The sequence below is a fragment of the Cyprinus carpio genome, chromosome B12, assembly GCF_018340385.1.
Source record: "Cyprinus carpio isolate SPL01 chromosome B12, ASM1834038v1, whole genome shotgun sequence".
Taxonomy (NCBI): domain Eukaryota; kingdom Metazoa; phylum Chordata; class Actinopteri; order Cypriniformes; family Cyprinidae; genus Cyprinus; species Cyprinus carpio.
In genome coordinates, this window is record NC_056608.1 from 5,989,504 (window position 1) to 6,003,233 (window position 13,730).

The following is a 13,730-nucleotide window of genomic DNA, read 5'->3' on the forward strand; positions in this document are numbered from 1 at the left end:
TGCTGCTGCTGGTTGAAGCATGTGTTCATGTATGTATATCTGGGGTCCAAACCCCATCCCCCTTTAAAACGTGCAGTTTGTAATGCATGGCAGGAAGCAATATTGAATTCAACCCACCCACATTAAAAAAGATAAAGAGGTAAAGGGGGTGGGCATGGGGTGGAAGAAAACGAGACTGGGTGGGGTGAAGGACATTCCAACTAAAATTAATTAACAGCTAGGGGTTAATGTTTTTGTGCTGGTGGCAAAATCTACTGATTCAAATAAGCACTTGCTCAATCTCTTTGTAAATTGAAGCAATCCATTATGAGGCTTAAAGTGTTACATTTGTATAATTTCGCTTCACTCCTCAGTTTGTAAAAGCAAACAAAAACTGTAAAGCAGTGTTTACAGTGGAAGAAAAAATATCAATATTTAAAAAAAAATTAATTAAACATTTTTGTAAATAATAAAATCAAACAAAAATTATTATTATAAAATAAAACAAAAATTAAATTTATTGATATATATATATATTTTTTTAAATAAATGTTTGCAAAATATATATATATATATATATATATATATTATACAAAATAAAATAAAATAAATCAAAACACTATCAAATAAATTCAATTTTTTATATATATGTTTGCAAAACACTAGCAAATAAATTCTAGCATTTTTGAATAATTTCAAAATTAATAAATTAATAAATTAAATCTTATTGGGAATTATAGAAAGATATAAAGATAAGTATTTAAATAAATCATTCTTATTCATGGTATTTACCTTAAGGTTTCTTCCCACTTCATAAGTATACTAACTTTTCTAATTGTAATATATTCATTTAAATAACTGAAGATAATATTTTAATAAGGTAAGTCTGGATCTGGGACAAGGGCAAAATAAAGTCTATAATTTTCCACATAACAAAAGGTTGAAATCTGAATCAAATCAAAAGTGTCTGAAGTTAAAAATAACACACAACTTTTAAGTTTTTATAAACTGAGGGACTAAGTTAAAATTATCTTCCGTGGTAATCACAATTTATATTGAACCTGGATTGCGTGTAAATGCAGACAGTTCTTGTAAAATATAAACACTGATTATTACTGCATTTACATAATTTAATCTGCACCTGCCAACCAGAACACAAGACATGATGTACAGAGCATCATTATTATTTGTCTACTTATGTCTGAAAACAAGTTGTTTCTGTAAGGTGGGCTTTAAATGCACAATGAAGAAATGAAAAAACTCAAACGTGACTATCACACAAATGGGAAGTCATCCAGCTGCCTAAGTGTTTGTTTTTATTTCTTCAAGCAGAGGACGAAACCAAAGGGCTGCCAGCAGCCAGGAGGCATCAGACTAGAGTATGGATTTTTCCTTTTTGGATTGCCTGTGTGCTGTAACTGTGCATTGAGCACGACACCCGATACACTGCCAAAAGCATACGCACATAAACTCCTCGTCATCTCCAGTAATGGCAGCATCCAAGGACAGGTACAAACCCGAAGCGTATGAGGACACTGTGTCCCTGTGTCTTGCTAACTACATGGACAACAGCTGAAATATAGCAGTCCAACATGTTAGATTGTAAAACAAATAGATGAATATAAATACTGCTGACGGAGGACCCTGAGACATATACTAATGGTCAAAAGCTTGAAATAATTAATATTTAAGTTTTTGAAAGAGGTTTCTTATGCTTACAATTTATATGATGAAAAATACAGTAAAAACTGTCATATGTGAAATATTATTACAATTGAAAAGAACTGTTAGAATGCCCCGGCATCATGCTAGTGTGTTTTTGTTTGTGTAACGCACATTTTCTTTAGAAAATACACAAATTTTTGTAGTGAAATCAAGATGCCTACTAATCAATGTGTCTGATCATAGACGGAGCTCTAGAAGCTGATCCATAAACAGTCCAACAGGCTAATAAACTAATCCAGAGCTAGTGCTTTTGCTCACAGTTCTCCTGTAGGAACACCACACCTCTCAACACAATCAATAACCTAGAAGCATCTCTCCTTGACCACAGCTATACTGGGAGTCTTCTCAGGTATTGATACCCTGAGCGAACGTTTACCATCAGCACCCATTATAGAACCACAGAGAGGTTCGCTCCAAATTGGAGTCTGAAAAACAGCCTGCAATCTCCAAATATTTAAGCTGAACCTCATAAACCTTTGATGAAAGTTGAGCACAACTGTACAAACAAAAAAGGGCCTAGACGTTCTTGAGCACATTCTGCAAGTATGAATACCATATTAGATTTTTTTTATTTTTCTGATCAACTGGAAGTGTTTAAAATCAGTAAAGTGACTTCAGTAGAAGTTGATGATTGACATTTCTCACATTTTACAAGACATTTTATAAGAAAATACTGTTTCAGCCTTCTACTTCAAAATATCATGTTTAATTTATTGTATTACTTGCTTTTTCTTTGTAATTATTTGTCAAATTTACTAGCGATTTCTCATTGAAAATTGTTTCAAATTAGTTTTTCAAGGTGTTCTTTACTGTTTTAAAACAATATATCATTACTATCAGCATAACAATTTGAGCAAGAAGTTGAATTTAAAAATGAACAAATTAACAAATAAAACATAATGAATCCAAACGATTTGAGATGTTCTAAAGAGCTTTAAAAAAAAAATACAAAGAAGTTCATTGTTTACATCACAAACGGAGTATTTATTTACTCAATATTTAAGTTAATGTAAAATTAAATTATGAAATTAAATATATATATATAAAAAAAAATTTATATATATATAGATATATATATATATATATATATATATATATATATATAGGCATTTTTGCCTTTTATTGTGATAGGATAGTTTATATTTGACAAGAAGCGAACTGGGTCAGAGAGAGAGAGAGAGGGGCGGGATTGGGATAGGTTCTCAAGCCAGATTCGAATTTGAATGGTGATTCAAAAATAAAATAAAATAAAATAAAATAAAATAAAATAAAAATAAAATAAAATAAAATAAAATAAAATAAAATAAAATAAAATAAACAAAAATAAAATAAAAAATAAAATAAAATAAAATAAAATAAAATCAATAAAATAAAATAATAATAAAAATAAATAAAATAAAATAAAATAAAATAAAATAAATAATCAAAAAACAAAACAAAACAAAACAAAATAATAAAATAAAATAAAATAAAATAATAAAATAAAATAAAATAAAATAAAATAAAATAAAATAAAAAAAAATCTTACATTATTTAACATTTTGAAAAATCCTAAAAAAAAAAAAAACTTCTAGACTGCTTTGTACTACTAGATTAAATACATTTTACTATGACCTGAGTCACTAATAATCTTTTTCCATGTATGTTATTCAAGTTATCAACTTCCGCAACAGTTTGTAATGAAATGTGACCTTGTGGCCCTTTAGAATGTGAATGTGAATCACCTCTTCTGAGTCAATGGCTTGTATAAAGTTCTAGGGTGTAGTTTTTCAGCCACACGCGCACATGAATGACAGAGGTCATTGAGAGTTAAGCTCTCGGTCCTTAAAAAGGCTGAAGGGAGGATTTCAATCACGACACAATGTCCCGTGAGGGACAAAGCGAAGCTGGCTTGTTAACACTATATGCGTGTGCTGTTGTCTGGCAAGGTTTCATACAGGATTACCAAGAATTTACATAAAGCTGATACATTAATATTATAAAATTTTTTGTAAAGTTAGGGTATTTTCTTGTAAAGCACAACCAGTAATCAAACAAGAAATGTGCAAAGCAGACTCCACAGCTTGTAAAAAAAAAAAAAGAACGAGATGCTAAATATCCAATTATTTCTGACCATTTTAACCTATTCTTTGCTTGATTCTAAGAGAAGAGCAGCCAAGACAGAAGCAGATGCGTATGTAGATAGGTCGAGATGCCGAACGCTGAACTGTGACTGATGGGATGGGTTGATGTGGGTTTTTAATGGGATTGAAGCTGGCTGGGACGGGGTGGGGGGGGGTCGGTGTAATCTTTCACAAAGCCCGTGGGAGAAGGTTCGTGAGCCCCCGGGGGTCTGGATGCAAAGCCTGTGATAAAAATGACACCAGTCACGCATCAGCATGGAGAACGAATCCCACTGCGGATCAAAGACAAAAACACACTCACCCACATGCATCTAAAAAAAAAAAAAAAAAAAAAGACAACCGCCACTTCAATCTACAAAAACCTCTTATCTTATGGGTTGGCGTTTCAAACCTGTTTAAGTTCAATAAAGAACTATGATATACTACTATAAAGCATTATTTGATATCAAACTAAGGATCAGAAATGTTAACAATATAGAGTAAAAATCTACCCTCAAAAATACTGTGAGCACATTCAACTCTGCATTCTGCATTCTTAGTGTGTGCCTTCTTTGTGAGGCACATGTTCGCCCTATAAATAAGCGTTTCCTATCCACACACGACTCAGCAGCATCACTGCAGTCTACTTGAAAGCCTTATTTTTATTTCCAAAAACAATTCTTGAATTGTAATGGCCCTCAAAGTGACATCCCAGACCTTTAAGTTGCTTCCAGACATCCCACCCAACCTGCATGCCAGCACCAAAACGCGCCACCCTCAGAGCCGTGACCTATTGGTACCTTTTTCTTTGGATCTTTGGACCTTTTTCTGGGCTTCTTCTTCTTCTCTTTCTCTTCCTCAGCAGCTGTAAGTTCCAAATCTGCTTTTTTCTTCAGCTGGGATGCTGCATGTGCCATGATGCAAAGCTCAAGTGAGATATCCTTTCATAAAGTGTCTTCCAGTCAATAAAGACTGAACAGAATTCCTCTAAAGCACAAAGACAAAAAAAAAAATCTCCCCCAGGCACCCTCTGTAAGGTCTATGTGTTCCTGTGAGCAGCCACCGAAGAGATGAAGCTGGGAAACTGCATATGTTTGAGAGGAGATGAACGTTTCAAGGAGACGGTGCTTTCCTCTTGGCGCTTTTTTTCCAGAGTCCTTCTGGCCCTACCTGAACCCATCCCCACCGTGCAGTCAGCCGGGACGGAGCGCAGCGGAGAGAGGGATGGGATGAGAGAAAAAGAATGGGTGGAGGGCAGCTGGGATGGAGAATCTTACGCACCAGCTGGAAGTGTCTAAGTGAGGGGAGGAATGGGGGGGTCGATGCTGATGGGTCCTGTGTGTGGATTAACACGCCCTCACATGCACGCGTACACACACACAAACACACGCGCGTGAAAGAGGGGGACGTCTGTATTGAATCATCACTGCTGTCTTGAGCTATCGCATGGAGCACAGTAAATTACTTTATGTGGAAATGATCATCAGTATTGGTTTTGTTTCCCAGTTAAAATAGACTGCAAACAAGATCAATTTACTTGAGATGCAAAACTGTGTATGATATTAAGACTTGTTTTAGAAAATATATCTCAAAATGAATTTGTTTTTATTATTTTTAAAAGGATAGTTCGTCCATAAATTCAAATTTTAATGCCATTTACTCACCCTCATGTTGTTTCCAACCTGTGTAACTTTCTTCCAAAGAACACAAAAGGAGATGTTTTGAAGAATGCTCATGCTGCTCTTTTCCATACAATTACAACCAATGTGATTCATTTATGCAGCAAAAAGGACACAAAAGCACCATAAAAGTGGACTAGTGTGCTACATTTTGCTTTTTATATTGATTATGAACTTCTCTAATGAATTTGCTAAGAAAAGCTATGGCAGATGTCAAGATTTTTAAAGAATAATGACTTGAATTTTGTGTCTCTTATCTGTCTTAAGACAGTAGAAAGAAGCATATATGGTTTTTTGAAGGAGATAAGGGGGAGTAAATGGTTGAATTTTTATTTTTGGCTGAACTATCCCTTTCAGTGTAATTCAGTCCTAATTTGAATCAGTACAATATGTTTGACCGTCCACAATGAAGGAGAAAATTATCTGCAAACTAGTAACAGAACACAGTCAGAACATTGTCCAGAACATTAATGAATCAATAACAAAACACATCAAAAATACTCATTTCAAACATATTAAATATAATATTTTTTGCAATTCCTTTGTTGTGGTCGATCACAACAGAAGGCATTTAGCAGCTGACACTTCATTGCCTCGTTTGTAAAACAAATTATTTTATTTATTTTTTTGATTATGCTTAAAAGAAAAACAATTAAGAACAAAAAGAACAAAAATCTTAATTTGCTTCTCAAATAAATCTCATTTTATGGATGTTTAGATATATTTACTGGAAAAACCACCAACAACAACAACAAAACAATCCTTTATAGTGCAAGCTCAGAGAAGGATTGGAAATATAGATCTCCCCTCACAACAGAAATGAAATGGATGCTCATTCTGCGATGAGACTCACTGTTGCATGACCCCTTCATTCTAAGACAAAGAGAAGCATCTGAATCGAGATCGAAGCCTTACTGCTGTTGATAATGCTGTTTTATGGATGCAAGCGATGCGTGCTTCTGTATTCACACTGTTTACATGTTCCCGCTCTGTTCTGTGCCCCACCTGAGCCCATGATGTGGGACTGCAGTCGCTGAATATTAATGAAGTGACAGAGGGTGGGATGCATTCTTCTGATTGGATAAATAAGAAAGAGCTGTGCAGCAATTGGCTGAGGAAAACAGCGGAAGACAGCGGAAACACAGCAGCCAACACCAAATGAAAGCACATTAACTGTGCATCTCAGTCGGTCCGGGATTTTAGAGCGTAATTCCAGTGTGTTGCTGGGCAAAAGTCATCTCCGTCACATTTTCCTCAATCTGTTTCTTAAAAAGAGGGATTTAGAGCAGGTCGTTTGTGAAGAGATAAAGCAGAGAGATTAAATGTAGCTTGTGTGCAAATGTGTTTTAAATAATTAAATCCCTAATTACATCTATTCAGCACATTAACACGTTTCTAAAGAAAGATTCCTTGTTAGGCTTTTGATAGGATATTAAAAATCTGTGAGAGAAAGATTTGGCTGCTTAATTCTGACTCTATTATTCAGATTTCTGACTATGAGCGTAAAGTCTGGTCCACTTTACATCTTATTCTTGCCAAAAACTTCCCACCTAGACAGGACGAGACAGTCTAAATGCATGAAAATCTATTGTGTTTAACTAGATGCAGATTATATGAAATTACTGATATTAAATAGGGTGTTATAGAAAAGAACTCTAATAATTCAGCTAAATCAAAACAAACAAATATGAAAATGCATTTGCTGAAGCAACCATACCGTTTTCGCTTGCTACTACGAGTTCAGATTTTTTGTGTGTGTGTGTGTGGTGTAACATTGCAAATACAATGCTGTACCAGGTGAGCTACATTATCAAGCAAGTTTACTACTGTATATCAGAAATGTGATATGATAATAATGTGATGCAAACATCACAATACATCACTTTGCAATTCAACACACTATAGTAAAAGTGTTTTGAGGACATAGCATAGTATAGGCCTTACAAAAAAATAAGTCTTTTAAGGGATACTCCACCCCAAAATGTAAATTTTGTCATTAATCACTTACCGGAGTATTCTGACGATGACTTTCATACCTTTTATGGACCTTGATTCTGTAATTTACCTTTTCAGTCTATGGGACAGTCACAGGCCTCCCGGTTTTCATCCAAAATATCTTAAATTGTGTTCTGAAGACGAACATAGCTTTTACGGGTTTGGAACAACATGGGGGTAAGTGATTAATGACAACATTTTCATTTTGGGGTGGAGTATCCCTTTAAATAATGTATCTTCATAGTCTATGTGAAAAGAAATAAATTTTGCCTGTGTTTTACTGACTCTAGTCTTCATTTCAGCTGAAAACTGTGGCGTTTTGCAAAAATGTGGGTAGAGGCACATTTTTCCAATGAGACTGTGTTGGACTTTTTAGATATAGCAGAAGCCCATTCAGAGATTACTTAAAGAGATTCAATAATTCATAACGAAATATTGACCATTAGCTCCTGAGAGCAGAAGAAGGCCAAAGCACTGGAACATGTATGACTACACAATTCCTGAGTCACCAGATCCAACACCTGCTACTGTGAAAGAACACTGATCATCCGGATGTCAGCACACACATAACTCATACAATGACAAACATCTACACAATGTACTTTATGACCACACAACCACCAGCATTTTATGGTACATCAGACAGCATCTAGACATATTAAATGACCAAAAACTCCCTATCCAGTCAACCACGAGATGCTTTCATTAAATTTTAAGCAACAACCAAAAATGTAAATCATATATTCACTCCATTTATTATACACATATCAATGTGAAGGGATGAAGTAATTCTTGTTACAGTAAGACATTTACAGATGAACACCTAAAGACTGCAGAGGCGTCAGTCCAGCTGATATCTGTGCAATTTTTACTGAAGCTGCGTTTAAAGTAGGTCAGACTGAGAAAGACTCTGAATAGAAAATATCCTGGGTATTTCTGCACAACACCGCGCAGGTCTGCGGAAAGACTAGACTAGCAGCCAGCATCGCTTAATAAGATCAACAAAACAGCATTCACGTCAGTACATCTGCATCATTACAAAACCCTCAACTAAAGATATTTTTAAGATATTTCTGATTAATTTTTTTTTATTTAATTTTTTATTTTTTTATCTGAGATTGGCCTGGCAATTCAGCTTGGAATTTGCAATTAAATCAACCCATCCCAGGACCACAAAGGGACTATAAAAAAAATCACCCCATAAGCCTATTGTAATAACATGACAAAGCGTGCTGTAGTTACTGAGGCCAGATCTCTCTGGATGCAATGACATCATCATAACATGATAAGCTCCACCCGTCTGTGAGTGATGTAATCAAATGGACTGAATGATACTGTATTTTCTGTCCATTGTCACAGCTATTTATTACTTGTCATTACTCCAATAACCCATAAAGCAGTATAAGCACTGGCCACTAGATATATTCTAGAATCTTTATTGTTTTGAAGTGAGAACCATCTAGAGCAGAGACAAAGACATACAATAACTCATCTGGGTCTCTGGCTCCATCTACTGGACGACTGGAGAAACACATCATTACATGACGAACAATAACAACAAAAGAACAGCACAAGACATTTCAATTACAAAGCGTGTTTTGGCAGCATACGCTCAAAACATGTAACTGAAACTGATTATGTAACAATGATAACACAAAACAGTGTTGATGTAACAGGCTTTTGTAATTCATCAGTTATGTTGACAGTTAAGACCTAAATACACTATAAGAGGTCTGGATATGTACAATATGTATATGTACAACATTCTGTTGTATTCCATATAATATGTGCATATTTTGCATTTTCCTATGATATTTCATTTGTTTCATACAAGTTACATACAGTAGCCTACATACTAAACTAATACATATGAAACTTATCTGACTGCCTCATAATTTTTTAATTGATTAATCATTCTTTTAGGGAGATTATTAATAAAATGATACTGCAAATGTATTTATTTAAAGGAGTTAAATGATAAAAATTAGCCACAGCTTTGGAATGACATTACATCTTTACATGATTTTCAGTTAGGGCATGTATTATTTTTTATGGTTAATTTAATATCCAGTGTTCTGAACGTGTGATTTTCAGCTACAAAACTGAATGTTTGTTTAACATGTTTTGAACTATAAAACTGTGGCACGTTCTCAATGCACTACCACTGTTTAAAAACAATAGAAAAGCACAAAGACAACTAAAATTTTCAGAATTAGTACTTGAAAATAAATAACTTACAATAGATAGAACCCACAGTTAGACAATGAAAAAGAGACTTAAATAACCACATTCAGTGTCCAGTCCTGCAGTACACATGATCAGAAGAGGGCAGGGTTAGGGGAAGAGAAGATCAAGGCAAAGTGTGTTCTTTTACAGACAGCAGGGAACAATGGAAAGAATGGCTTGATTAATGAGACCGTGGAGGATTCTGACAGCCAGTAGATGTCTGGTGTTTCAAATCTGGACAGATTAAGTCAACATAAGTCAAGTTATCTGGCTTGATGACAGTCAGAGACACCTAGGTAAGCAGCATCAGTCAGAGCCGGTTTCCAAACGTGTAAGCACTTTACAAAATGCATACTGTAGCCTAAGTAAAAAAGCACTTTCACCAGGTTTCATTAAACTCAGACATGTAAAATCAGGCCAGCATATTAAATTCTGCAAATCGCATATCTTAGTCAAAATTGCATAAAGAGACATCTATCACTGTTTTAAAGCAATTTGATATGCCTGCATTCCTTTATTGTTGTGAGCAGAACAATGTGCTAAAATACTCCGTGTCCTGCTATAACAATTCTTATAATAATATAAAAATGTATAATAGACCCTATAAAACTAAAATACTATTGTACATGAAGAAACCATGAAGTGTCACACGTGTTTTAAGGAAACTCCTGCACATTTAACAGTATTTCTAAAACTGTCCAGATTGCTAGATATTATTTTTACAGTGTATACTCAAAATATGCCAGCATTTTTGCCTCAGTGTTTATAGGCTAGGTGTCATGTCAAGTTTTTGTCACCTACCTTAAAAACTCACCACGTTATGCTCCACATTGTGTGGGAAAATGACCAAAATTGAGACATTCTAAAACGTTTAATGTGAAAACCGCTTAACGTGGCTTTAATGCATTAAGACAGTGTTTTAAAAAGTCCATACTCTGTAAACACATTATTAATAAATCATACTATGTACAGACAAGCAGATGAGTCCAGGATACGAACGCAACATGTTAAGCGTTTTCCTGCCATAGAAAACCATTATAAGGAAAACGCCAACATGGATGCATTAAAACAGTGTTTAATTATGAGCTGTCTGTTATTATCTGTATATAGTATGCTTTATTAATAGCATGTTTACTGAGTTTGGTCTTTTAAAAACACTTAACGCATTAAAAGACACATTAAGCGTTTTCCTTATTAACGGTTTTCTATGGTAGGAAAATGCTTAACGCATAATTAAACGTGTTGCGTTCTTATTACGGGCTCATCTGTTTGTCTGTACAGAGACAAGCTGATTGTCTGCTTTACTAATGTGCTTACTAAGCTTGCTCTTTCAAAAACACTGTATTTAAAGGCACTTTAAGCACTTTTCATGTTAAGCGTTTTAGAATATCCCCCAAAATTAGTTTGCTGTAGCTCTCATATTTTACTAGGATGATCTAACACCAGTTAATTCCTCACAAAAAGCTATATGGCTTCAGAAAATGTAATAAAGAACAGTGTATGAGTTATGTGGATCATGCAGGTTTGCGATGACATGAGAGTGAGTATATGGCAACAATAAAAATTTTCTAGGTGATCTACTCGATCAGAACTCTATTAAACTGTCATTAAGAATCAAATTAAAGCACTAGGTGCATGTCTCACGTATCCTAAAGCTACTTTGCTTTTTCTTTGAATTTATGTGACTCAACTGAGGTTACAGAGGACGTTTATGGTCTCTCACGGATGATGCTGATGCAACTAATATTAAATGTCAAGAACTGGTTACTCACTTCAGTCTATAATGTTTATTTCCTCCACTGAACTCAGTTGATGAGGCGAATCAAACTTTCACGTGGTTGTTGTTTTCTTGTTTAAATATACTGCAGCTCCAAAAAGAGAGACTTACTGTATATACATGGGATTATATTTCTATATGTGTACATATGCAAAACAGAGGTCAAGGGAGTTCACAGTTAGAAAGCTTAGTATGGTGCGTCAGTCAAAAATCAGTTTTATGAACATCATCTCACAGAAACTTGTAAGGAAAAAAAGAACAATCTCCAAACTTCTTGAATAGCAAGAAGTCATTAAGCTCAAAAAGCTGTTACTATGAGTAATGAGGAAAAATTAACAGCAATAATAGAGTTATCCGCTCGTTTTCAATCTGGGACAAAAGCATAGGAAGCAAAGCACCGGGATATGGCCTGCAAAGAAAAAATTCAATGGCAGCATGCAGAGAGACTGCACAGACCTTCCGGCCCATTAACCCAATTGGTTTGAGAGTGTGTGTGTGTGTGTGTGTGTGTGTGTGTGTGTGTGTGTGTGTGTGTGTGTGTGTGTGTGTGTGTTTTTGTGTGTGTGTGTGTGTGTGTGTGTGTGTGTGTGTGTGTGTGTGTGTGTGCGTGTGCGTGCGCATCAACTCTTTGTAAAGTGTAAACTCTAGATATATGCCAGTGTTTGAAGTCCTGTCATGTTTAGAGTCAACATGAAAAGGCATTTTTCAACCCATTTTGTGCCCATATTGTGGTTCATAAAAAAAAAGGAGGACAGGACTAGATTTTATTCATCAAAAATGGATTAGATTGTAAAAAGTTGACTTCTCTTGCAGAATAGAGGCAGACATAAATGTGACTTCGGAGAGCCACTCACCTCCTGAAACACCGCCAACACACGCTGGTTGAAACTTAAGCACCCTTGGTGATGTGATGTCTCATAAAAAGGTCATTTTTGAGACAGAGCAAACACATTTTGATCAAAGTTTATAAAGACAAACTTTTTGTGCACAATAAGACCAAGAAGAACATGCAATAGGGTCAGTTTCCGTGTTGACTCTTAACTCAGATTCTGCTTGGCAGAAGAAATAAATCAAAAGAGATCCAACAAGAGCTGTTGGTGACCGTCCTAACCTACAGTAGCTGTCTGAACTATTTCTGTTCTCACAACCAGTGACCCTTGTTTAAATGGTATCTTAGTTTTGAACTAAACTCCAGTCTTGCAGCATGAAATTAAAGACCCTTTCAGTTGCTTGCGTTAGCTTAAGATGCCACTTAATAATAAGAGCAAATTTGACCATCAGCCAAGTTTGCCTGATCTTTAGAGGATCGCATCAACATTGAAAGCACTAGAACAGCAGTCACAACATATCAGTACTGTGTTTATCTTCAAAACCAAAGCCAACAAAATAACAAACCATTCAGCTTTGAAATGAATCACAACTATTTCATTCATTGATTTAAAGTTAAAAAAAAAAAAGTATTTGAAATTCTGAAAAATTAGGGCTTCAAGATTAATTGAAATAAAACCAAAATTGTGATATGGCTTAGTGTGATTATCAGATTGCAAAAACTGCGATTTACATATGGGAATGAAAATATTTAAACATAAATATTAGTAATTTAATTGTACATTTGTAATGTAAAATAAAATGGGTATTATTATTATTATTATTATTTATTTTTTATTTACAGTGAAATATTCCAATAGTAACACATTTCTTCTTTTTTATTTTATTTGTATTTCTTTTTTATTTTGTAGTTAGTAAAAATAATAATAAAAAAAAATAATTTTATCAGAAAAATCAATTGTTTCTACCAAATAATGCATCCCTCATAGCTCATAGAAGATCTGTCTTGAAAGAAAACATTTTACATGTAGTTCTTCTTGACACTATTCTTTTTCCTTTAATAAATGAATAAATGAATAAAATTAAATTTAGACAGTTTTATTCATGGAAACTTTGAGAGAAATTTTAAATGGCATCCGATACATTTTCTAAAAATTATATTTATCCAAGAGCCATCTAAAAAACAGACAGAACCCAATGATATAATTCCGGTTGCTTTTAAATTTGACATCAGCTGTGTTCAAGGAGTTCACCCCTGTCATTTCACATGACTGCAAAGTTTCTAGATATTTCATTTTTCAGACGGGGCTTGTCATCTCCAGCATTCCTTAATCACCACAAACAGAGGTGCCAATGACAAACAAACAAAGCTTGGGAAAACACGACTGGACCTTCAAGTATTGTCATGGTAACGTGCCC

General features: G+C 34.6%; 1 protein-coding gene across 43 annotated transcripts in view; it reads right to left on the reverse strand.

Annotated features, from left to right (window-relative positions):
- LOC109100368 (ankyrin-3-like) overlaps window positions 1–13,730 on the reverse strand; it is a 161,914-nt gene that overhangs the window by 100,372 nt on the left and 47,812 nt on the right. The window contains exon 1 of one of the 43 annotated variants that reach the window (XM_042735036.1): window positions 4,607–5,204. The exons of 40 other annotated variants lie outside the window; for them this stretch is intronic. In XM_042735036.1, coding sequence (XP_042590970.1) covers window positions 4,607–4,723 — 117 coding nt within the window. In that variant the 5' untranslated portion in view covers window positions 4,724–5,204. Of the gene's footprint in view, window positions 1–4,606; window positions 5,205–13,730 lie in introns of those variants that run through there. 2 more of the 43 variants (XM_042735055.1, XM_042735075.1) reach the window with 2 other exon arrangements.